We start from the raw sequence: 27,224 nt of genomic DNA, 5'->3' as shown, positions 1-27,224 counted from the left end.
GTAGTGCTAGCAACTAAAAGAAGTGTGACGCTATTTGAGTTAAGAATTGCAAGATACAGCCCCAGCACAGCGTAGTGCTGTGGAACTTCCATGTCCATTTCATTAGAGAAGTAGCGGACTATCATTTGCCCCTTGCGCATCGTCGAGGCATGGTTGCCTTCTGTTCTGCCTGTACTTTATTAAATGAGCACTGACAATTATTTTAGAATTGTTTCTTGCACATGAAACGATGACACTTTCCAAGTACTAAGGTTGGGAAACAATAAGATATTTGATTCTCAAAATCAGCGGCCTTGTATTGGCATTTTTGTGACTTCATGATGCCGAGCAGAACAAAATTTGTTGATGTGTTAGCTTGAAGGCTTGTTATGATGATGCTGTTGGTAAAAAAAAAAAAAAAAAGGAGAGAGAGTGATGCGTGTATTTCTTACGACTGCAATAGCATATGTGACTGGCAGTCATGGCAATTGGAGAAACGGAGCGAGCCATTGCATCAAATTCATACACCTTCCTAGGTATTGAAACCAACACTGGTCCACAGAAACGTCTGGCTGCATTTTCCCAGAACAGTATAAAGCCAGCCTGTACACCTGTCTCGAAACTTGCAGTTCAGGGAGAACTACAAGGTGTGTTTAGGCACCACCACCCGATCTGCGTGCAATGCATAGTATACTCTTTCTTTAAATGTAGTTTAAATCAATTCTATTACAGGCACGAAGGTGTTTAGTATGATCATATGCTGCATTATATATTTTCTGATGTCCTGAATATATAGCTGCTGTAATGTGTCCCTTCCCTGCAGAAAAATAACATCAGCGTGCTGCTATAGTCATCAATATAGTCTCCCACAAATATTGCCGATTGCCAGTCACACATACAAACAGTTAAACCTCGGTATAAAGAAGTCAGTAAAATCTGGACTTCATTATAACCAAATTTCGTTGTAATTTAAACCTCAATAATATGAAAATCTCGATATAACGAACTATAAACTTTTATAACATCTTGTCCACAAAACACCATGTCTTTTGAACTTTAATATAATGAAGTGCGATTATACATGATATTAATATAATGAAATTTCACTGCCACCGCGAAGGTATATTGAAGCAATAAATAGAAACTGGTGCGGACTCAGAGTGTCAAATGTTTGAATTACATGCGGCTGCTTGGGAACCCTTCTCTCAAATCGTGCACTGCGCAATAAGATCCTGTTAGATTGCTGAATGCTGCGGATGCGAGGGTGAGCCGAAAAGAATGGTGGCTTGATGCGCACTGTCTTTTTATCAGGTCCGCGATGCTGGAGGCAGGGAGGCCATGCTGAGTCAACACCTTCGCGGACCTCATTTTTCTCACCCGGCGCCAAAGCCATGTCTTCAAAGCAGTCCTCTACTTCCTAAAGGACACCTCGCTGCTCAGCAGACTCTAGGGGTCTACTGGCACTCCCGTCAAGGGGCGCCATCTTCCCCCTCTAACCCTTCCCCCCTCTATCTTCCTACTTCCCTCTCCCCACAGACACTTTCTGTCCACTTGCTTCCTTCCTTAGTGTTTTTTTCGCTGGAAATCCTTATAATGCAATTAACTTAGTTACGCTCCCAGTAGGGCTGCCATAGCAGAGACGGGGGTACGTCTCACAATATGTTGCCAGTGTAGTAGTGGCTACAGTGGGTATAAGCTAATCAGGAGAGTGATCGTGCGAAAGTACTGTCACGGCTGCTGTATCCAGCGTTCCAATACGCTGTTATCCAGCTGTATCTAATACGCATACGTACGTTATGTGCCGCATGCTTTTCGTGGGGAAAGTCAGTGACGTGGCGCAATCAAGACTCCATAAAAAGTACAAGTAAACATTTATAACTTGTAGCCTCTGAGATCAGCAGTGCCTATGGTCTGTCGCTGCCCGCATCACATCATCTCGGAGCACGTCTAGTACATCAGTTTTCATTAAGCCTATAAGCGCTGAAGAGTCAAGAACTGATCTTTAAAACAGCGCTAAATGGTAACGAATACTTTGCTGTTAAAGCATTACGCCACAAAGCTAGAGCAAATACAAGCATCAGTTGGGAAGTAGTCAGCCACACAATGCGCAACGGCAACGGAACTACGTTTTAGCGCACCGACGCGAAAGGAGTCCTCAGGCTCGTAGCCTTGGCTGTGCTGCCAGCTTATTGTTGACAGTTTGCATGTCTGCCGGAGCAGCACATGCACATTACGTAGGTAATGTGCAGTAGCTCCTGTAGGAGGCTCTATCGCATTGGGTGCAAAGTTCGGGAAATCCGAGATGGCTGTGCCTTCATGTGCGCTGTCTCTCTCCTCGTTTAGCGCTGGAGGCCGCGCAGTATTGAGTTTCAGAGACACGTTCGAGAGAGAGGCAGACGAAGTGTTCGCTGCCCTCTGCCTGCGCTCTTCAGGCCACATATTAACGCGATAGCGTTAAGGGCCCTGTGTTGCAGAAAATCTGGCGTTGGCATCCAGTGTCAGATGTTCTTTCGGCAAAAAAGATTTTCGAACCAACCATACCCAGGCCGTCCATTTGGTGTAGGGATGTTACTGAACTAATTGAATTTCTCGAGCTAAAACACGGAGAAAAATAGAAAAGTATGACTTAAACACGACCTACAGATATGATAGCATCGGACTGTAATTTGTATATACGAGAAAACATAATTCAGTTACGTAAAAGCTCACACAGACCCCTTTTCCAGCGTTTCTACCATCCATAGACTGGCCACTGCGTCTGCCATTTGCGCATGCCGGCGCGTGAATATCTCGGAGGCAACGGAGGTGCGCGCCCGTTTCCTTGAAACACTTCCAGATGGTGCTTCCCTCCGCTGCATCGCGGCCCACGCAAGAGGCCGCCTTTCTACCAGAAAGCCCACCTTCGTGCATAGCGTTCGCCGCGAACATTTCCAGGTAAACATTAAGGTTACATACGCTGCAGTTGCCGGGAAGTGCGAGAAGCAATCGGGGATCTTTGAATGCTGTCACGTTCCACTCTTAAAAGAAAAGTAGCTACTGTAGGAGGCTCTATGGCATTGGGTGCAAAGTTCGGGCGATCCGAGATGGCCGTGCCTTCATGTGCGCTGTCTCTCCCCTCGTTCAGCACTGGAGGCACGCAATATTGAGTTTCAGAGATACGTTAGAGAGAGAGGCAGATAAAGTGTTCGCTGCCCTCTGCCTGCGCTCTTCAAACTTTTCTCGGGCGGTCACTTTCAAACATGTTCCTTTCAGTGCACATTAATCAGCAGGTTGAGCAAAGCCGCTAGAACAATCCAATGCGCCTTGTACTATGTCACGCGAAAGCATCAGTCGTGGCAGTAACTGACGACGCTATCTAAATTCGTTATCAAAATTCAAAATTTTGTTTTCTGATTGCCCGATATTTCGAAAAATTTTAAGGCCCTTTCTGCATAAGAAAATCCATCAGCAACTGTACTCATTCTCATAAATGGTCGGATTTAAATATAATGAAATTTCAATATAACGAAGTAAAGTGCCAACTTTACTACCTTTGTTACGTCTAGGTTTAACTATTGAAATTTGAACTTTTATGCAAATAAGTGCGGTCTCCAGCGGATTTTCTTTTTTACACAGAAAAGGTAGTAAAATTTACTGAATTATCTGGCAATCAGAGAAAACAAATTTCAATGAGAAAAGTTGATTTTGTTGAAGTTGACAGTGTGTGAACAAACATAGTTTTGTGTTCTATCGACAATGTTTTCACATCAGCAGTGTGAAGTGAAGCCTGTGAAGCCTTTGCGCCCACTCCACCTCGGCGACTGATAGTGTCGCCAGCAGTGGGATGATGTTATCAAAGAGTGCAAAAGGAGAGCAGCAAATGCTTCATCTGCCTTGCTTCACTGCGTCTCTGAAAATCGATATTACATGATCTGCAATGCCCATGAAGCCATGGCCATCTCCGCTTGCCCAACTTTTGCAGCCGCCACAGATTACCTCCAAGACATGGAGCGCGGGCCATGTGCCCCGTCTTGGACAAATGCACCATGCTGCTCAAAAACCCATATAGCATGATGACTCGTTGCTGTTGCTACTGTTTCTGCTGCTATGCACCAAATAATCCGAAAGCCATATTGACACATAAGAAATGTTCCATGAATGCATTCATTCAAGCGAATCTTTGAAGCGTCTTGTGGGTTTAACACGGCATTGTTTCGGGTGCATGACTGAACTGTGTGGAGAATGGTTTGCTGAGAGGACACAAGCTTCAGTGTGGTCTCAATATGGGAGTGGATGCAAAAGCTTTGCTTGACCGACTCTTACACTGTATGGGGTCTGCATAATTTTTATATAGCAACGCACCTCTGCCAGCATTATAATGATTAAAGCATCAATGAACAATGCTGCATATGCACTAACCTTATAACGGTCCATGATCATTCAGCAGCATGACTGTGAATGAGGAAGAAGTATGCGTGACTAAGAAATAAAACCCAGTGTTCGGGTTGAGATCATGGCCTTTGCGTCACATTAAGTCGACAGCATCAACCTCAGCAACATCAGAAGCACATCCAAAGAGGTGATCAACATCCCTAAGTACACAGGAGCAGAAGATGACGTCCCTATGAACAGATGGCTACGCTTCTCAACTCCAAGGTGACAACTGCAGATTGGCTGCAGTGAGACAAGCTAAACCACTTCAGCAATCACCTGGAAGGTAAGGCCTTCCACTGGTATTTGGCCTAGAGTTTCGACACCTGCGAATCATCGGACAGCATGAAAGAAACATGCTCGCACGATTTGTGCCCATCGGGGATCCATTCCACCAGTTCATACATTGTCACCTGAAGAGAGGTCAACCAGTCAAGCAATATTACGAAGAGAAAGTACTATTGGGCTGCCTCGCCAACTTGAAGGATGGATGGATGGAAACAACTTTATTCTGAATCCGGCAAATTTGACGACCCGGGCTCAGGTCTCCCATGAGGGGACTTCGAGGTCTTGCCTCGTCGCCGCCTCTCGGGCTTGCTGGACAGCCCACTCTTGTGTCTTGAGGTTGGAGCTGCGCAGAGCGGCAGCCCACTTCGACGCAAGAGCCTCCGGAGCTACCGCCATTGTAGCTGATGCAACCCGACACTCCCACAACATGTGTGACAGCGTCGCTCTAGTGTCCTGACATAATTTGCAAAGAGCAGTCGGGTATTGCGCGGGGAAAATGTGCTGCAATCGCACCGGACTGGGGAATGTTTGTGTTTGCAATTGTCGCCAGATGACTGCCTGGCGACGTTTCAGCATGGGGTGAGGTGGGGGCAGCAACCGCCTGCCTAGCTGGTAGTGCTTGGTGATGTCATTGTACCTGACCAGGCGTTCTCGCGTGTTTTGAGCCACCAGTTCCGAACTCGAAGAGGCGGTCTCCGATTCTGCGCGGCGGGTCAGTTCTCGCGCAGAGCGGTGTGCTACCTCGTTCAAGTTAATGAGGCCCTCATCGGTGGGGGTGGCGACGTGCGCTGGAAACCATATGATGGCGGTGTTATTGAAGTGCTGTCGACCAGCTTTCCTTAGAATCTGGAGAGCTTTGGAGGAAATGCGCCCCCGCGCGTAGTTGCGAACTGCGGATTGTGAGTCGCTAAAAACTACCTCGCAGAGGGGGTCGGTAAGCGCAAGCGCAATCGCTACCTCTTCTGCTGTTTCGGGGTATTCCGTTGCGACACTACACGCGTGCGTAAGCCGGGAGCTAACGTCTACGACTACCGCCGTGAATCGGTGTTCTCGTGTGTATTCTGCGGCGTCTACAAAGCGCGTAGTCCTCTTTCCACCCAAGGAGCGCAGCAGTGCCTTGGCACGGGCCTGGCGTCGGCCCCGATTAAATTCGGGGTGCATGTTTCGAGGTATAGGGGCGACAATCAGCGTGTCGCTGAGGTCAGGTGGAATGACCTGCTTCTGACCGTGTTGGACATGGTAGTTGAAGCCGAGTTTCTGCAGGATGTACCGGCCCGTGGCTGTCAGAGACATGCGTTCGAGTTGAGAGGTTCTTTGCGCATCCACGATTTCCTCAAGCGTGTTGTATACCCCCAGCTGTAGCAGACGAGCAGTGCTTGTGGACTCCGGTAGGCCAAGGGCGATCTTGTAAGTCTTGCGTATAAGGGTGTTGATTTTCTCCCTATCAGTGACATTCCAGTTGTGGAAGGCAGCCACATAAGTGATGTGACTGATTGCGAAAGAGTGTATGAGTCGCATGACACTGTCCTCCTTCATGCCCGTGTGCTTGTTTGTAATGCGTTTGATCAGGCGGGTAGCCGCTGTAACTTTGCCTTCGATTTTGCGGATAGCTTCTATGTTTGACCCGTTGGCTGTTATATGCATGCCTAGGATGCGTATCTTCGGGACTCGGGGAATGCAGGAGCCGTCTTGCATATAGAGGATTATGTCGTCACATTGGCGCGATTCGGCTGTAGGCTTGGGCCGGCGGCGCGAGCGGTAGACGAGCAGCTCCGATTTCAGTGGAGATAGTCGGAGACCTGTGTCTTGGAGGTAGGTTTCGACTGCAGATACCGCTGCTTGTAAGGTGCATTCTATCTGACCGTCACTGCCCTTGTTGACCCACAGGGTAATGTCATCTGCGTACAAGGCGTGATGGAGGCCATCGATCTCGTCGAGGTAGGCCGGGAGACCTAGCATCACGAGGTTGAAAAGGAGCGGGGATATGACCGATCCTTGAGGAGTGCCGGTGCTTCCTAGTGTATGTTCGTCGGATGTCATGCTGCCGACCGCGAGGGTGACTGTGCGGCGCGAGAGGAAGTCTCTGACGTAGTTGTAGCTTCGCTCACCCAAGTTGAGCTTGTTTATGCGGCTCAGGATTGCTGCGTGTGCTACATTGTCAAATGCCTTTTCCAAATCTAGGCCGAGGATGGCCCGATTGCCACTAGTTGGGTCATTGATAATCTGGTGGTAGAGCTGGAGCATGACGTCTTGAGTGGAGAGGTGTGACCGGAAGCCCACCATAGTGGGTGGGTAGGCTCCAGTGTCCTCGAGGTGGTGGTTGATGCGGGAGAGGAACGCGTGCTCCATCACCTTGCCGACGCAGGATGTGAGGGAAATGGGCCGCAAGTGGTCGAGGCTGGACGGCTTGCCTGGCTTCGGTATCAGGACTGCTTTGGAGCGTTTCCACGCCTCTGGGATGCAACCTGTTCGCCAGCATTTGTTGATGTATGCCGTAAGAGCGGTTATCGAGGCATCATCGAGGTTTCTTAGAGTCTTGTTCGTAACCTTGTCGGGACCAGGTGCTGATTTGCCATTAAGGTCGTGGAGAGCTGCGCGGATCTCTGACTCGTGAAATTCTTCATCGAGTGTCACATTTGTCTCTCCAGTGTAATCTCCGTGTTGCACATCAGGCCGTTGAGGGAAGTACTTGAAGGATGCCCACATCGTTTCAGGCTTGATTGACGGTGTGCTTCCAGAAATGGAGATGCATCTTGCTGCGAAGACATTCTCAATGCCAGCGAAGTGGTTTTCCACTGCAATAGAAGCAGATTTGTCTTTGCGATGCGCCGACATTCACCGTTCAGCAAGACGGGCAATGGCACAATGTGATCCTGCTGTGAAGTGACAAGACTCGGCAGGACTGCCCAGGGTGTCTACCAAGTTGACATTTCCAAATTCTCCGAGTTTTCCAGGTTTCCCCTGAGCACCTTTGCAAAATTCCCTGAATGAGCCAGAACTTTGTTTTATGTTAAGGCAGGCTGACACCATGTTGCCCAATGCAGTCACTCTCTAGTAAGCATGTTAAAAAAAAAAAAAAAGAAACGACTTAATCCCGTTTTAATAGCAAGGAGTAATATCTATTTTATCTAAAAACAAAACAGAAGGAAGGTGTTAGTAAAATGCACAGCAAAAAAGAAAGAAAAAAACCCGGGCCATTCCAAATTGAGTTGGACATCTTCAAATATGAATGAAAAGGAGCTGCATACTTAAGTAACCATTTTTGAATATGAGCTATTTCTATCAAGTGATAGCAAGCTCACAGGTATAAGGTCTGAACTTTGTCACAACTAAGATTCCCTCTCAACAGCTGGGAAGTCAACCTCAACTGTCCCGACATACTCTCAGCCCGTACACAACATCTCAGTGTTGGGTTTCACTGCTGTAAAGAGTTTATTTTGGTTTGGATGAGGGTCACCTGCATCTCGGCGTCAGCCAACACTGTTTTTTTAGCTCAAGCTCCTTCAAAGCGGCGGCGGCATGCTTCCTTTCCCGTTAATTCCTCAGTGCGTCGGTCCTTTCCGTTCTCATCCTCCTGCCACGCGTTCACCCCATAGGTCATTTGAAGCATCCTCTTGGTCAGTTATACAGTCAACGTCCGATTTTTCGGACTCCCTAGGGGCCGCAAAAACATCCGAAAAATAGGGCAGTCCGAAAAAAAAACAAAAAAAAAACGAATGCATGTCTTTAACGGCCCTTAAGGGCTAAAATTGCCACAGGCACGTCCGAAAAAGTTCTTAAGGCATGTCAGTACATTTATTAGGCATAGCGGTGCTCGTACTGTGACAGGAGATGGGGGTGCACGCGTGTATAATTAAGGAATACATACTGTGTCGCGTGACAACTGCCCCTTCAGCGCTTGTTACGCTTCACCGCCTAACAATGCTGTACTGAGGCGAAGCCACGGAGCAAGAAATATTTAGGAGTGGAAACTCCGCTGTTTGCGGCGACCAGAAAAGGTCACAAGCCCGCGGATATATTTTCATGCTGGCGGCACCTGGCGGCATGGGAAGAAATTACCGCCGTTTCGGTTGCCAGGGCAACCGGTCGAGCGTGTTGCTCCCATTCGGCCGCGCGCGCCTGACTTCTACTGAGGGCACTCTCGCGCGCTTCTTTACCGCTTGTAGCCCGAAGAGCAACTGCTGCTACGCTTCAGCCATTTGAGCACAGTAAAAAATAAAACGCGTTTTCCATGACAGCTATAAGATGATACGTAGCTTCTGCTTGTAGCCAGGGCTATCTTGCTCCGTGGCGGGCGGTTTTCGGCTTTTTGTGCTTGCGAAACTGATGGCTATCTCGTTCCTAATCGCTCAAAGGGCGACCGCTTGTTTCTCGCTCTTGTGCTCACAGGGGTGCGCGTAGGAAGGATGCCGCCATGCATGTGTTTCCGTTCCTTTTCTTTTTTTTTTAAGACTCGCGAAAACTAGTTGCCCTAGCTGCTTGGCGATAAGAGGAAGATTAGCGGAAGTTTGCCACACGTGTTGCTTTTTTTGATGGGCACACAACAAAACAGTTTTCTTGAGTGCGCGCACCTACGCAGTTCGATTACGGCGTGCCCGCTGAAGCAAACACCCGTGTCGTCTGCTTGTCGTCTGCTTTGAGCGGGCGCCGCCGGAATGAGCGCCGGAGCCGCCGAGCCGCCTGCCGGGCGCTGCTTTTTTTTTTTTTTTCCGCTGCGGCTTCTACGACGCGCCGCATGGTGCCGCCACTGCATAGGGTAGCGTCGGCGCATGCAACAATTGTGACTTTATCTGGTCGCCCGCGCTCGCTCGCGCTGACGGCGAGTTTCACCTCCTATATGTCTTACTCCGTGGGCGAAGCTAACTTTCGGAGACTGGCATTACGCAACGCGCTGTGCTCTGCGAGCTTCAAAGCCAATCGCGAGGATTACAACGGCGGAGTCGGTGCCATTGCTGACAGCAGCTAATTCTTTCAATGAAAAACACGGCACTGCACGGCAAGAAGCTTAATAGCGAACGTAGAAGCAGCTAGGCCTAACGTTGCCGCGGTGAACGGCTGCCAGCGGATCTGCGTGCGAGTGTGCCGATTCGAGGCGGCGAGATGATCAAATTGGCGGCGTGGTGGCTTTGATTAATGCCATTTCAGACCTGCAGTCGGGGCAATGTACACTGACTATATGGAGTACGCGGTGGTGCCGCGAAGCCGTGCGAATTATCGGGCAAGTGCGAGAAATCGGGCGTCTGGAAAATCGGTCGTTAACTACTCTGGCAATACCTCGTGCCGATGACACGGCGTCAATGACGATTCGTTCCTCTGCGATGCGATTCCTCTGTTACTGGAGCCAGCATTAACACGACTTTCGTTCCCTTTCAATAAAGTTACAGCTAATTTTCCCTGATGGAAGCACATGTTCCCCGAGTTTTCCCCGAGTATTTCCAGACTATTCAAATTCCCTAAGAATTCCCGGTTTCCCCCGTTGGTAGACACCCTGCTGCCACGCATGCCTCCCGGCGAGCGCCGACACTGCGCCTTAGCTGGACTGAGACGACAGCTTCACTGGCACAACGAAAGCCCCCGCCACGAAGGCATTTCCGCCTTTTCCGTCGACCAGGGAAATGACAGCGACCCAAAGCTATGTTAACACGGTTTGGTGCCCTTGTGAATGGGAATACTGTGAGCGCGGCTATAGATACAGGAGCTACCATTACCTGTATCAACGAGACTGTGTTCAAAGCTCCAAAACTGCAATTACTCAAAGGTCCATGCATCACTGTTAAACAAGTCACCTCATCAACAAAAACTTTGGGTCCCGTGCAAATAGAACTCCAAACAGGAAAATTAAGAAAGACAGTCCAAGCACATGTGCTGCAAGGCATGAAGACACAACTGTTACTTGGCTCGGATGCCTGCGTTTTCAACCTCTCGTAGCTCAACACCATGGCATTGTACCAAGGCAACAATATTATCCAATCCCCTCCAACGTATCAAAAGCAAGTCTTCAGCATTGACCTTTCTTCATCGCAAAGTGTTGATATGACCCATCTCAAGGAAACTCAACAAGCAGCATTGAAGGACGTTCTTCAGAAATTTGAAGACATTTTTTCGAAATCCCGAATGGACTTCAGGTGCACTGCAAGTGAGCAACACCAGACTGCACTGACCAATAACTTTCCCATGCACCGACCACCACAGCGATGCTCCCAGGCCAACAAAGCTGGGATCGCAAGACAAGTTGCCCGTCTTCTCGAACAAGGTGTAGTACAACCATCTCTCTCACTTTATGCTGCACCTGTCATTCTAGTGAAAAAGAAAGGCAAAGGGCTTACCCGTTTGTGCATAGACTACCAGAAACATAACACTGCTACCCTGTCAGACTATCAACCTAAACCACACATCGATGACACGCTAGATAACTTGGGTACCTCCCGATACTTGTCAACTTTAGATATTATGTCAGGTTATTGGCACATTTAAATGCATGAAGAGGACATTCCGCAGATGGCTTTTGTAACATCTGATGGCCATTATGAATGGTTAGTTATGCCTTTTGGTCTAAAGAATGCCTCCGCCACATTCGAAAGGGCTGTAAAATCAATAATCACAAAGCATCATTTGAAGGATGTTGTCAACTACTTTGATAACATTGTGGTGCTTTCTAACACATTTTCGGAGCATGTAAGCGTTATGTAAGCCTTATGTAAGTGCGAGAAACTAAGAAATAAAACCCAGTGTTCAGGTTGACATCATGCCCTTGCGTCACACACGTCCATGGTGACGAACACTATAAAGGACGGTGAGGTGTGCCGCTTGATTGCCACATCATCTGTTCTGCGCGGTCTGATCCATACACCTAGGAGAATGCGGTGCAGGTGCAGATTAATACTCACGGACTTGTACAATGCACGTTGGCTGCTCCGATTGGCTCATGTGCCCTGGTTGCACAGAAAGTTGACTCTGGTACGCAATTCTTGTTTGCCAAGTCATGCATTTTCTCGCATTGGCTCTGTTGTCTTCCTGTGCCTCTGTATTAGGCTCTGGTCTTGCCTTCCTGAACCCACTTCCATGTTTGCGACCTTAACGCGAGGGACATTTTGATCAATGCAAACTCTGCTGGGAATTGGCATTTAGAACCTCGTTATAATGAAGTTGCATCCAACACGAAAATGCCTTCGTTATATCTGATATTCGTTGTAAGCATACATGACACTATCACTGAAAAAAATTAATTTGCGACCATATTTATGCAAAATAAATGCAAGCATGATGCCTCTTACAGGTCAGCTAAGGGTCTCCTGTCTATATTGTGTGCCTGTCGGTGGCCTGCCATGCTGATAAGTGGCGTATGAACCCAGTTACAAACATGCTTTGCACTACCGTTGATAGGCAACCATGTGATTGGTGTGATCACATGGGATTGGCACTTTGGCTTGCTGGTTGCAGGACAGCTAAGCCTACCTCATGGCCATAACACATGTCCCTGCAGAACATACCATTTAAAGTTAACATGTATTTGGCACTCTTGCTAATATGTACTTGCAGTTGCAAGCGAACCAATACTGTTGAGCCTTAATATAATAAACACGGATATAATGAAATGTCATTGATATAAGAATGTAAAATAAATGCTACTAACAAATATTGGATATAATGCAGGATTTTCGTGTCAAATGCAACTTTGTTATGGCACAGTTTGGCTGTATTCACTTAATTGCAACCTCTATCGTTCCCAATCTTTAATTTTTGGTTTTATTTATAGCAGTATAATGATATTGAAATACAGCAAGTCCCGACCAAATTTTAGGTCTACTTAGTCGTATCCATGTTCGTGTATATGTCAATGTTTGACAGTAGTTAAAAAAGAAAAAAGAAACCACAACAGACACGTTGCCAGTTTAAGTGCACTTTCAAGCTTTAATTTGAAATGTCGCTTCTCTCTTCGAAAAACCCCTAATGTGTGAATGGGTAACAGTGCATTCACGCACACGCTGTCCTCCATATGCATTCCTTGCTCACTTGGATTGTTCACACCCTACAATGCTCACTGCAACTCTCCTCCTGTGTCTGTCGCAAAAGCGGGCAGTCCAATAAACAACCCACGCACGTGAACAACAAGGGCCTGCTAAAATAATAACAACAAACTGCTGTTCAAACAACACTGGGCACTAGAAACCTAGTGCAAAAAAAACAAATAGAGATACAAAGCAATACGAAGTTTGATGACAATATCACTCAAATCTCTGTGCCGCAAAAGCCATGCTGCCATGGAAAGCACAGCAGCAAAAGAAGAAGAGGTGGCATTCCCATAAAGACTGGTTTTGGCAACTGGAATTTGTTGCTTGAGTGCTGCGGTCACACCTTCTCAACCCGGTTTACATGCCTGTGCTGACTTGCTCACATGTTATCAAGCATTTTTGCAAATGCTCAGCATCGCAACATTTTTCTTCAATGTATATAATGAAGGCCTCCTGCTCTCCTGAAAACATTACAGCCAATGTAAAAAGTCTGATGCAGTTACATACTTACACCCATAAGGAGTTTCTTGCGAAGGACACCACAGAGAAATGTGACACGAGTGTCTGCATATGGCACACGCACATGTGTTTTTCCAGGATGGGAATGACTTGCAGGGATCAATTTGCCTGAAATTTGTCCTTTTGGCTTCAAATGACTCAGTGGATGTTTCTGAGGTTCACTTTTTTTTTTCTTGGCAAATTTATTGTGGAGCAAAACCTGGTCTCGTATACCCTCTAATTTCTGCCACTTGTTGATTTTCAGAACATCGTGAATAAAAATTATTTGTTTAGGCGAACAAAAGCAAGTAGGCATTGTGGGTGTTACTTGCCAATGGCAACACTGTACAGCTTTAGCAGTGTGTAAATCCCAGAGTAATGTGATATGCTTATATGCTGGAAATTACACAACAAAATCATCGCAAGGGTACCATGCAATGCAGCTGAACTGCAATGAACCATAAATGAAACAGCAATGTGTTTTCTCAATGGATCCTTTCCAAACCGTGGACAAATCTGCAATTCCCATGGTGCCTGAGCGATTACAGCGGCCTCTAATAATTATAATATGCGAACTCTTTCTTTGTGAAATGAAAATGACTAGACCCCCCCAACATTAAAAAAACTTTTCATACTTAAGGGTTCCAGGTTACTGGTCACCGCTGCAGTGATCTTGTTGGCGCACCGGCTGCTACCACGAGTGACCCATTCACGAATGCCAGTCACTGAGGAAAGGCTCTTCGGTAAGAGAATTTTTGGGAATATGGGCATCAATTTGTGTACTTTAGTTAAAGCAAGCATAAAGACTCCTCTGTTAACACTCCCAATGAAAACATACTTGGCAGGTGTAGTTTTTCATGGCATGCACTCTGGCCCTGCTGTACGATGAACAACTAACTTAAATGTGTGACAGTCAATTTAATTAAGCTCTGAGCACAAGGGTAAGTCCACACCAAAATTTGCAATGGATTGTCTTTTGCAGTGGGCAGTAGTGTGACAATCTGCTCAGATTTGTTAAGATGCAGGTCTGCGAGAATCAAGAGAGATTCTGAAGAAGCTGACTAGCTGCATGTGCAAAATTCAGGGGTGATGCTGTGCCATGTTGAATAAGTATGCGAGGCACAACATTGTAAACAATACTTCGCTCTCAAAGGCTTATGAATGTGCACAACGGGAAGGTAAACATTTTCTGGCACAACGCTACAGTTCCAATAAACTGTTTCGCTAAAGAAAGTAGATTATTGCAGCAGAAAGTTCAAGTGCTTGTGACAGCCACGCTTCGGAGCCACAATGCTCCCACACAAATCCAAATCGACCACATGAAAATTGTGTCTAACTTAATGCACTGACTGAAACTACGGTTTCCCCAAGTAAAGCTATCGTGAATTTGCAGGATCACTGTTTGGGCAAAGTAAAGAACTCCAATGCATGTGGCTCAGCAACACTAACCAACCCTCTGCATTCACTTTAAGATCACGTACAGCAAATTCTGCCCATTCAAATGCAACACGTATGCATGGCTCTTCGCAAACCAAGCATGAAAGTTATTTGACTGAACTGGGTCACTCCACCAGAGACATTTTTGTTTAGAACAATGTTTGCGACGCTGCACATCTAAACTGCCTTTTCACCAGGCAACAGCAAGTAAAACTTCTTCAGCTGTTAATAGAAAAGCAAGAGAAGCACAGAATTCAGGGCTAGCACTCCACTAAACAGATCTCTAAAGAACACTGGCTCCTTGGAGACCCTTACTGGCTCCAAGTTGGAAAGGTTTGACTCTACTGTGGTGGAACAGCATCACAGACGACAGATGAGGGGCACAGGTTACACGAGACAGAGCTCACCCTGTGTAGACTGTCCATCTGTTGCCTGTCATTGCTGTTTTACCACAACGAACACCACTGGCTTGCCAAAAAGCAGATCATAGCTTTTGCCCAGACGCCCAAGTTCGTTGGTTCTTCAACCTCACTTGTGTGCGAAGTCCAAACTAGCAACCCTGACCAAGGTCGGTCGACATCGCACCTGCAGGCACGAGGAACAGAACGGAGGAGCTGAGTTGGAGGAGTAAAAAAAGAAAAAGAGAGGTTGAAGGCAACAGGGAAGACGCTGCCCACTTCATCCGCAGGTACTCAGAGCCTGAGCTCCTTGTCACTTGGCAGTGGCTCGAAGTAGGAGTTGACCTTCTCATCCGTGACTTCTTCCAAGGTCGCTGGGCTCCATTTGGGAGTGCCCGTGCGGTCGATTAGCACTGCACACAGGAAGAACAGGGCGTTCAGGTCAAGTCAACCGTGCACAACAGCAGTACGCACTGCATTTCTACTGTATGCTGGTGCGAAATTACAGTGCTATTGTCACCATCATCGGCCTATTTCATGTACATTGCAGGGCAAAGGCCTCCTTCTGCAATCTACAGTCACGTCAAATCATCAGAAAAAAAATTTTAAATGAGGGGGGGGGGCTTAGGCATCAAAAGAAGAATATATTTATGAGGTATACCGAAGTGAAAGACTCCAGATTAATTTTGATTATCTGAGGTTATAGCACGTGCCTAAACAAAAGTAAACGAGCGTTTCTGTATTTCACCCCCACTGAAATGTGGATGCCACAGCTGGGATCTAACTTGTGACCTCAATCTCAGCAGCGCAACGCCATTGCTACAGGGTCATCAGCAGACCTCTGTCTTGTGCCTGAAATGTCCTGATCGTCTGCAAATTGCCAGCTGACACTCTGCAGCCTTTCACTTCGCATTACGTGACCTGCCCAGCTCCATGTACAGTTTGTATACTTTTTACAGCATAAGCTGTTATGGGCTCATTCTAATTATGACTTCGGTTGGCGATGGTGTCCGCCGCTGCCGGTGTCCGTCGTGGCTATCGTCGGGAATGAGAAAAAAAAATTGCAGTTCCCACCGAGATTGAACCCGGGCCCACTGCGCAGGAGTCGGCTACTTTACCACTGAGCCACGTCAGCGCCTGCTAGCTTGTAGCGAGAAATGCCCGATACATGTGTCCTAGCACGCCAGGAGACACGCAATGCGAGATGCGTGCATCGATATGTGCACACTTTGCATTGCAGCTGCATAATATTGCACCAGTTGGTACGCCATGTAGCAGTTGCACAGGTAACGGTACAAGGTAGATAAAGAAGTCTTGAAGAAAATGAGGATTAAGGAGATGTATTAAAAATCAGAGAATGACAAACATGTGTGGCATACCTGATTAAATCAAGCAGGCAAGGTAACTTTGTCACCAGCCCGTTTCAAAGAGGATGCCAATAAATTATAATCCCTATTATCATCATCATTTGCATCGCATCATGACACTTCTCAGGCAATGTAACCGCTCCCCGCTTGGCGCCGATGCGTGCACACTTCACATTGCAGTTGCATATTATTGCACCAGGTGGCAAGCCATGTAGCAGTTTATAGGTAGAGGTACAAGGCAGATAAAGAAGGTTTGAGGGAAAAAAGAATATTAAGGAACTGCATACAAATATCCTAGAATGAAAAACGTGTATAGCATACCTAAATAAATCAAGCAGGCTACGTGACTGTTTGTCACTGCCCCGTTTCAGAGGGGATGCCAACAGATCATCATCATCATCATTAAAATTGTATCGTGCCACTTGTCACGTGATGCGAGATGTGCGCTGTGTAGCGTTGACGTGTGCACACTTTGCATTGCAGTTGCATAAAATTACACCAGGTGGCATGCCATGCAGCAGTTGCATAGCTAATGGTACAAGAGAGATAGAGAAGTCTTGAAGAAGAAGAGGATTAAGGAGATGTATAAAAAAATCAGAGAATGACAAACCTGTGTAGCATACCTGAACAAATCAAGCAGGCCAGGTGACTGTTTGTCATTGCCCCTTTTTATCATTGTCATCAAGTCAGGGAAGAAGAGTAGTGTTGCTACTATACAAACGTAGTGCACACAGCGTTAACCCGAAGCTGACATCGGTCAAATTATGTTTCTGCCTCCCAACACGATGGCCGGCCTGCAGCCGTTTGACGCCGGCGTGATAGCCAACTTTAAGGCTTTTGCTGTGTGTGTGGCACACTTGATTTTGTACCCTACAGCTGCGATAACCCTGTTAGGGTTGCAGTATGTATAAAAAAAAGAAAGGTCTTTATATCAGTGGCGCATGCACGTCGGGCCATGCAGATGGCCCACTGACCTGAAAATCAGCCTTTTGAAGGCCGTGCGCTTCGTCTATGGTGCATGGTATGAGGTGAAGCAGACCATTATATAAAACTGCGTCAAAAAGGCGGGCGTTGGGCGCGAGGACGAACCTACCCCCCTCCCGATAGTGAGACCAGCACGGTGGATGCTGCCAACTTAACCGAGCTCTGGGAGCACGTTGCTAGTCGTGACACAGGTGGTGCGTTGATGGAGGAGTTCTTGACTGCAGACAGTGCTGTCCTGTTCTGCGTTGAGATCACTGACGAGGCGATTGCCGAAGGTGTGCTGTCACAACAGACGGCAACATTGTGCGACGGTGGCGACGGCAGCAGCGACAGTGACAATGAGATTGACAGTGGCTCCTTGACCTCGACCTCGATGTTTACGCAAAGTGCATTGTCGTCGATTTACTCCTTAATTGCCACTGTTCGCGCAGCAGCCGGAAGCTTTGTGTACCGCAGTCGTGAAGCTAAAACTGCCGTGAAAACCAGTGCGGATTTCAGATTATTTCAGCGCGCCTAACGCTTGACAGGATCTTTGGCACTAGAAATAAAGTTTTGTTTTTCACAGCCTACTTTCTACAACATCTATCCTTTAGTGCAAGTGGTGAATACGGCTTCGGAGCTGTAAAGGTACGTTCGGAGGCGTTTTTTTTTAACGGCAGTCCAGATATAGCGATCATTGGTTATAATGATCATATTTTTCGTATTTCTCGATATTGTTATAAGTGCACTGCACTGTATGTCCCTGATGCATTTCGAAAGGGATGCCAATAAACCATCATCATCATTAGCATTGTAACATACCACTTGCCTTACAATGTGACATGGGCACCGCGTGGTGTCTATATATGCGCCATTTGTATTACAGTTGCATATTATTACACCAGGTAGCAAGCCATGTAGCAGCTGCATAGGTAGCAGTAAAAGGTAAGCGGAGAAGTCCTGAGAAGAAAAAAAAAAAGATTATGGAGATGGTTAAATATCGATGTAATGAAAAACATGTATGTTATACCCGATTAATTCAAGAAGGCTGGGCGACTGCTTGTCACCACTCTGTTTCAAAGGGACTGCCATTAAATCATTATCGTCGTCAGTATCATATCGTGCCATTTGACACATGATGTGGCATGCGCACTGCGTAGCGCTGATACGTACAGACATTTGCATTGCACATCCGTTATATTCCACCAGGTGGTATCCCAACATGTAACAGTTGCATACAGCAGTAGCTGCATGTACCTGGTTAACTCAGGCAGGCTAGGTGACTATTTGTCATCCCCCCATCCTCCGCTTTTAAGGGGATGCCAATGAACCATCATTATCATCATCAACAGCAACATACCGTGACATGTGCGCCATGTAGTCTATATATCTGTGTTTGCTCTTCGGTGCACATTATGGCACCTCACAGGGTACCAACCATTGCTGAATAAGCGAATCGTAGAGCTACGCGCGCGGCTGCAACCAGGCAACATCGGGCTCAGCAGGACGCTATGCAGAGAGCAGCACAAGCCGCAGCTTGCTGTCGATGCCGGGCAGACAGGTCAGATCGTTCTCGTGAAAATGACGTGAATAGACTTTCACTGCAAAGACCCTGTAGTGCGTGGTGCCGAAAGTGGAGCTCTCCTATCGAGCTGCTCCTCCAGCTTATGCTGCGACTGTGCTGGATGTGCCATGCAGGCCTTCGACATTTTTTTTTTCTCCTAATGCTCTATTTGTGCTTTTAATAAGCAGCACTTCATAATGTGCAGTGTAATGAGAGAATCTTGTTAATGTTGAGACTATTTTAAGAGCTGACGATCGATGGCGAGAATGGCAGTTCATTATTCGATTTGGTTCTCTCCTGGCACTATTTGATTCATTTGATTCTGTCACAGTTACTATTCGAACACCGCTAGATAATAAGTTGCATTAAGGAAGACAAACCTGATCTGACTCCCTCATAGAAGTCGGAGTCCTGCATGAAGCGCTGGGAAAGACGGAACTCCATCTTAAGGGCGTCTTGCAGAGTCAGCCGAACGCCTTCTTCAAGCTCTTTGAAGGTGATCTTGAGGGAGAGTGGTGACTGTGGAAAGCAGACACAAACACTACTCAAACTCTGAGGGCAAAATACACGGTCCAAGTCGCCCAGGAGCATCAGAATTGAACAATGGGAGTTGCATGTCCTGCGTGCACTATTGACAAGTGACTATTCCATTATGAACCCTCACTCCATTCTCAGGAGAGATACTTTTGCTGCCTGGGCTGATGCCCGATACCCAAACGTTGCGGCAGACCTGCCCAAGCTTAAAACAAAAACAACACTACAGTCAAATCCAAAATATACAAAAATTTGCTGACAAATACAATTAATTGTTCAATGACTCGAGATGTTCAAAATGAAAAGTCTGTTGAGTTGTTAAATTGAATAGCAAATAGCATGAGAGGAACAGCGGACAAGAGAATCGGATTACACGGGCACTGTATTTTGTTGCCTGCTGGCTCTGTGCTGTTTGTTTTTTATGATGCCAGGATGCTGGCTCTTGATATAACTAGAACAATTACCTATTGTGACGTACGTTGAAATTATTCACATGGCGACATTCACATGCACTTGCCCTAATTATTATCCCAAGACGTTTCGACAGCCTGTGGCTTGGCTCTCACCACTACTTCGTGCGCCTACAAAGAGTGGACCAGAGAAAAGATAAATTTGCCGTGCCTCGTATGCACGCTGCTCTTCAGGAGTCCTCAGTACACGTGGTCTTCCCATAGTGCTGTCACAACACAAATCAGTAGCTAGGCGGGTTCTTCTTTCACGTACGAAAGTGTAGTTGCGTCACTCCCTGCTTCGTATGCTACAGTCAAGCTGCCGTCGCCGTGTCAGCTTGCGCAACAGTAATCTTTACCGGGAAACATATGCGGGGAGAGCTGCGTGCTTCGCGTTGCATGTAGGCGCAGGAGCGCCTTATCATCAATTATGTGGCTCGGTGCTCGATTTGAGCTTGTTCTTTATTGAAATGTATGCTGTTCTGTATGTTGCATGTGTGATTCCAAAGAATGCATGCACTGTTTGCTTCATTTTGCTGAGTGCTTGTAGCCTCCGCCTAAGGGGGTATGAGCCATTGATGATGACAGTTTTCTGTCTATGTTAACGCCACGAGAAAATCCTGGGATCCTAGTCAAAGACAGTGTCACTGTAAAATGTGAAACTTTGTTCTCTAAGTACAGTGTAAACGCAATCTGCTGTAAAGTTGCAATTAGACTGATCTGAGCTGCAGACAAATGGAAATATTCATGCATTTTATTCAAGAAACATTTCCTGCAACAGAGCGCAGAATTTCTGTTGCTGTTTTATGGTTTTATGTGGTTATGTTTATGGTTTAGGGTGTTATGGAGCAGGTGGCAGTGCTGCGGGCAGGCCTGCAGGGGTACGAATTCGGGCTCCAAAAATTCGATTGGCAACTATACTTTTTTTGTGCGCTATTTAAATCAGTGTTGCTCTAAGCTGGACACAAATAAAATTGTTGGTATCACTGACAATCAAACAAGCACATTCTAACAATTTTATGATAAGATGTCTGAGTTTTTAATCAGAGATTATACTATAAGATCATGACAGTTGGCAGGCATGCTGTGGTGCATGCCCACAGTATCTGCTTCCACTCAACCCTCCTTCTCATTCACAGTGTCGCGCCAGCTGCTGTGGTTGATCCCCCAATGATCCGCACCATCTGAGGAGAGAGACATAAACCACAACCGAAAAAACTGTCGGCATGGCAGCCTCGTTTGGACACCTTATCTGTTCTTCCACCGTGGTCCACAATTCCCTAAGCTGACGGCATGTCAACAATTTGCAATAACATACGACCACCAGAATTTTGCCCACTGTCCACCGGCACATTAAGAGGTTTGATGCAACAGGTCTTTACGAGGTCTTGGTCCCCGTCCCGTGAATAACCGGTAAGTACGTAACATTCAGAATTTGAGTGGGCATTGCGAATGACAGAACTGAAAGAATTTCAGTGCACTAAAAAAAAACAGAGGCAATAGAGAGGCATACACAGACATGTGGAAACATGTGCAAAGATGCTGAACGTGCGACTGGTTTCCTTGTCTGCTAGCTGGGACACATGAGTGCATCAATTTTCTGTATGCCAATGCCAGGCATTTCTTCTACCGTGTGTGACGAGTTTAGATCATTCTTATTTTTTTTTATTTCCTGTTGCATATTTCCCTAGGTTCATTGCGTTTTGTGCTATAAAGATTCAGTCATGCATCAGTGCTGTCAGTGTGTGCTTTTCTGTTGCCCTATTCTTTTGTATGCTGAAATTTGAAAATTCTATCCCTCAGGTGTGGCATGACTAAGTGGCGAGTTGTGCATGTTTGCTCTTTCTTGATGGTTTGGAGAGATGGTGCCACTATGCTTGTGATGGGTAATGTCAAAAACACGGTGACCATGGCGGGTTTCTGGCTCTAGAATCATTTCTGGTACATGCACACCCTTTAAGATTTGTTTCTGTTACTCTGAAGGTACGGTTGATGGGGGCTGGATTTGAACATCGCCTATTGAAAGCGGCAGGAAATTTTCACTTTCATTGAATTTACCACAATGACATTCCTTCTTCACTTAGAAAATACCTGCATTATTAATCAAACAGGTAGAATAATCACCAACACTTCTCATGACCTACACCGCAGTTACTGCGTTAAATGTTTCATACTGCACCAAATGATGCCTCACTATGCGATTAGCGGACATGCATTTATGTGTTAAACAAAAAAACAGACAAAATGTCTCGTGTCAGCACACGTGAAGCAAGTCATTAACGACCATGCAGAATATCACCATCAATATGCTCCACTTCTACAATTCTTTTCGTGTCATTTGAACAGACATCTGGGCATCATCTCAAAACTGACCATTCTGCTCAGTGTGGTGAGCTGCTCCTTGGCCCAGTCCGAGTTGTCCTTTTTGAGATTCTCGATGATTTGCTCCACACTTGGGGCATCAAAGGCGGCGTTGATGCGGCCCATGTACTTCTTGAGGATGAACTCCTTCCGGAAGTCAGCTTCACACTGCAACGAGCGCCCAACATCTGATGCATGTTGTACATCTAGTAACACTGAATGCAGCAGCACGCTGCCGAGCTTTGCATTATCATGTTGCACATCAACGATGTTGACAAGCTTATGCATGAGCTATCCCTGCAGCTGTCTGCTGTGAAAAACATCAGCCAGGTTCATTAAAAACTGTTTACAGGTTGCTTCAACAATACCACGTTTCTCGCAACAGCTGCGAGAAAGAAAAAAAAAAAGAAAAAAAAAACATTTGAATTGCCGCGACTGTTTAGCAGGCCACTACACTCTACGTCAGATACCAAGTATCAGTTTTTGAGTCATTATGATTGTTAGGACTCGTTGCTACAAGGTATGCAATTTTTAGCCGTTGATACTGAGCAGAATCTGAAAGACCACCTATCATCAGAATTATAGAAGTACTTGAACTCATGTTTTCATTTGGTAATTGTCCTCCAGAAAGCATTTTTATAACCAGTCATGGTTAGCTAAGCATCATCAGCCATTCTGAGCATAATTTTGGTAGTGCTGCATGTTCATGTTGCTTGTTGCCTTTATTGTGACAGAAAATATATGGACACTCAAGGCATGTTCCCATTATCGGCACTGCCATTGAGTTGTTCTGTTATCAATTGCACATGCACAAGTCGCGTGTGGCAGACTAGAAAGTCTTTAGAAACAGAACTCCAAGCTAGAACACTGCAGGAGCTGGCATCGAGCAAACTGTAGTCTTACCCCTTCGAGCTTCATGCGTTTCGATCGTCTGATGACAATGCTCACCTGGTCTTGATGTTTGACGAGAATCTTGTCAATGTCCGAGATATTTGGTGTGGTCAGTCGCATCAGGTCGCCTTCGATGTGCTCAATCTGTGGACACAAAAGCGAAAATGTGAAGCCAGTTACTACTGCAGCTAATGCCACTACGTAATCTAAAGCAACATGGCATGCGGCAACTTTTGTTGAAACCAAAAGGACTTGAAGGTGCAATGAAAGTGAAATGTAGTACACTGCCAACTGCTTTGTTCAATCTTATTTTGTAGGTGTACAACACTAAACCTCTGTTAAGTGGGGTTTAACCCATTTAACCCGTGTGAGTGCGTTATCCACTAATCGGGCCGACGTCGGGAGGCACTCGCAGGGACAAATTCTGCTAACCTTTGTGGTGTGCTCGGTGCTCCTGTTGCGGTGAAAACAAAGTGAAACACTCACTTGGGCGGCATCAAGCACGAGAAGCTCCGAGCCGCACGCAACATGTGGCACTCTGCAGGTCTCTACACCGAATATATACAATGTTCCAATAGCAGATATTCCAATCAAAAATCAAACGATTCAAAAGTTCACTGTTCGATTCGATTTGATTCGGCAATATTGTATTCAAGTATTCGCACACCCGAAATTTAAACCCTTCCGTCCCATAGATGGGCTGGGCTCATCTATGTGTTTTTGGTAAAAACGGCCAAGGATGAGCGCAGCTCTTCAACAATATTTTTATTTTTATTTTCAATTTTTATTTGTACATTGACAATACTGACACGTGGCCTTATCTTTTATGGGGGAGCGCTTTTCACCGTCTAACGGATGTCATCACGCTGCGCAGGACGCGCCCGCATGTATTAGAAGTTTCTTGAATGTTATCGATGGTTCTGTCGTCACCGAAGCTTGTGTAATCTGATTGCATGTGCGACGCAAATTGTGTAGAACTTTCTGGAAGGCACGCGGGTACCACCAATTACTCCGGAACCTTTGATGACTTGTGTATAAAAGCCAATGCACTTGACCGCCAGATCAGATTTTTGCCGATCGCTGATTCGCCGCTGTCGCCATTCTTAAAGGGATACAGAATAAAAATCGAAGAATATAGAGAAAGCCCCACAATTGCATTCCTAAGACACGATTACTATAGTATATAGTCATTATTCAGGTTACTTTTGAGCGGATGGCTTTATTTTTGACTCTCCATGAGCGGCCACCGCGTCACTCGCAAAGCGCTCCCGACAACAAGCCGGCGGATCTGACGTCACACCTACCCTCAGCAGCCGCGGAGCGAGCTGTCCGGCTGTGCAGTTTTGTTTTCCTCGTGCTGCGCAGTGCAAAATGCAAAGTTCTAGTGAGAGCGATAGCATGAGCGGAACTTATGACTCCGACTTGGATGAGCGGCCTACTGAAAGACAACGAACGATAAAGGCGTATGCCTACGATCCGTCCGCGTCGTCAAGCGAAATTGACGACGACCCGCCGCAGCAGTCCCCCTCCGCGGTGCCGAGAGAGTCTGGACCAGCAAAGTGGTGTTTACACTGTGCATTCCATGTACACGCGTTCGCCTCGATAGATCAGGGGCGGCATCATAGGTGGAAACCAGATATAAACGCGGTTCCTGCGGCTCGGATCGCAAGCTCGCACCTGTCACGAATGAATTAGCGAGACGAGAGGCGCACGCCTCATTGACAGTGTTGCATCCGTGGCGGTGCGCCCAGCGTGATTCACTCACGCAAACTCTTTGCCATGTTTGGTTCAACAGAGCGAGGACGCTTATGCCTCAGGCTATGCAATGTCAGGCGACGTAAGGAATTTACTCTGCGTTCTGCGCAAAGCGGCTTGCTCCGCCCGCTTGGATGGGTAGCTGCTAGCGCGTAAAACATGAAAGCCACCAATGCACAATACAGGTGCCGTGAGTACACACTGTACAAAAAAAAAAACGTAGAAATCGTTGAAAATATTGACGCGTGTAGACCTCCCTGTACCTACGCCATCGGAGCAGGTGTGGCCGGCGGCGTGAGCATAACAGTCGGCTGCCGACTCTCGTGCGGCAGATGCTTGATGCGCGCAAGTAGCTGTTTTGAGAATAGATGCGATGAAGCAACGGGTGAGGATTGAAGCCAGGCATGTGCAGTGACTGAAATGCGCCTCTGTAAGCAGGGAACGTCTTGTTATTCACGGAGTGAACGAGTACATGCGAAGCGGTTTCAGCGTCCCGTTGTTTCATCGCAGCCGAGCACTCCTTCCCTTGGTGCACACGAGATGGCGCCACCAGTCTCATGTCGGCGAATTTTTTTTCGTCAGCCGTCGCTTCAGACTATGCGGATTTCGATTCATTCTGGCAGAATTGGCCAAACATCTGGCTCAGAACGTCGTACAAACGACAAATTACGGTCAAACGGCACCTGTGCGCAAAACTACAGCGTGAACAAGTACGCGAGAAAAAGACTGCCGCTGCCTGCCGTGTTCACATGCGCACAGCAGACCCTCGGCATTTTGCGGCGTTGACACGGCTGCTCCACACATCAAACCACGAATGCACGAGATGAAAGACGAGGTTTTCGTACAGCTCACACGAGGAAGCGGTATGAATAGGACGGTCGAACAAAGAAAGCGCGTTGCTGCAAACGTCAACTCGCCCCAACTCGCCCCTTCGCGCGCTCAGTGTGGACGATCGCTCGCAATGGGCCTCGAGGTGGGTAAGCGTGACGTGATATCCGGTTGTGCCAGAGCTTTCGGAGGAGGCCGGTAGGTGCTGTGATTTGAGAAATATTCACTAAAATAATTACTTTTCGCTCACTTCTCCTCAGAAAGAGTGTTGTTTTGGTCGCTCTCAGTGCGACAGCTATCACTGGAGACAGAAATCTCAGGGACAAATTTTTTATTCACTATCCCTTTAAGTGTAGCCTGTTTCTGAGGGCACAAGTTTGCCCAATAAAATGCTAGTTTCGTCATTCCCAGTTTTGCTGCTGTTTTCACTGCCACTACTATGTGACAATACATTGGGCTGTTTTTAAAAATGTTTGTATACTGCTGTTAATGGGACAAAAAAGGCAATACTAAGTCAAGTTTAAAGTGATACTTGAGTAATGCTTGAGTAATGCTTGAAAACGCCTAAGGAGTCAATATTATACTGAACAATGTCTGAGTAATCGAAAAATCGAGGTGAATGCAGGATGGCATTTGTGACCCACACGGCACATTTAAGTACTAGCCTAATGACATAGGCACTCCTATTTTCATTCTGCCACTAGCACTCAACCTCTCGTAATAAAAAGATAATTGCACTGCATTATGAGATGAAAGAAAATGCTACTTGTCCAGTTGTATTTGATATTTAGAAAAAAGAACTCATTAATGTTACCCTTGACAATGATGCAGGTGGTCGAAAGGTTTCGTTTTTGCTAGACTCTGCGTCCCCTGCGCTTTTGTGTTTCAGTAATTTCGTTATTGCGTAGTGCTGTGCTGGCTTTGATGGCTTCACAACATGTGATGTCATGGGATGCCTGAACGGTCCAGGTCACTTGAACAAAAGCATCTGGAGTGGCGAATCCAACGCTCTGTCTTGTCTCAGTTTCTCCATGGTCGTAGGCTTCTGTTTTGTGCAAAAAACCGTAGCGCAATCTGCCGGGCACCGTTTTACTCCCTGACAGCAGCAAGGGGTGGGGATGGCATATGCAACGTCACCACTCCCAGACTCGGGGGGGGGGGGAGAGATATGTAAATTAAGCTAATTGTATGCAGTCTCTTTAGATGTGATTTCCTCTTAAATTAAGTCTTTTCTTGGCATGCAACAAGCACTGCGAAGTTTATGGAATGGCATTTTAACAGTCCAGGTTGACTAGATATTTGTGTTTATTGTCTCTTTAAAGGGTGCCTGTAATAGTTCAGACAAATTTTGTAGACAAGCAGGGTACAGCTACAGTAAATCCACAATACAGTAGCACAATTTGTGTGAAGTGTTTCATATTAAAAGAGCTACGGATGATTACAAGTTACCTTGCTCCATGGCTATGCATTTTTCTCCAACTCGTTTGCTG

The 27,224-nt window shown here is 46.5% G+C and overlaps 1 protein-coding gene across 1 annotated transcript in view; it reads right to left on the bottom strand.

Annotated features, from left to right (window-relative positions):
* Window positions 1-12,568: 12,568 nt before the first annotated feature.
* The window catches only part of Hibch (3-hydroxyisobutyryl-CoA hydrolase), a 52,927-nt gene continuing 38,271 nt past the window's right edge, over window positions 12,569-27,224 (bottom strand). Inside the window, exons 8-11 of the mRNA XM_050177465.3 lie at window positions 23,209-23,295; window positions 22,273-22,428; window positions 19,297-19,435; window positions 12,569-15,435 (exon numbers count right to left, since the gene is read on the bottom strand). Of these exons, the coding sequence (XP_050033422.1) occupies window positions 15,317-15,435; window positions 19,297-19,435; window positions 22,273-22,428; window positions 23,209-23,295 (501 nt within the window). The 3' untranslated portion in view covers window positions 12,569-15,316. The remainder of the gene's footprint in view (window positions 15,436-19,296; window positions 19,436-22,272; window positions 22,429-23,208; window positions 23,296-27,224) is intronic.

The sequence above is a fragment of the Dermacentor andersoni genome, chromosome 5 (genome assembly GCF_023375885.2).
Source record: "Dermacentor andersoni chromosome 5, qqDerAnde1_hic_scaffold, whole genome shotgun sequence".
NCBI lineage: Eukaryota > Metazoa > Arthropoda > Arachnida > Ixodida > Ixodidae > Dermacentor > Dermacentor andersoni.
Note: the sequence above shows the minus strand (reverse complement) of the source record. Positions and strands in the feature narration are given on the sequence as shown.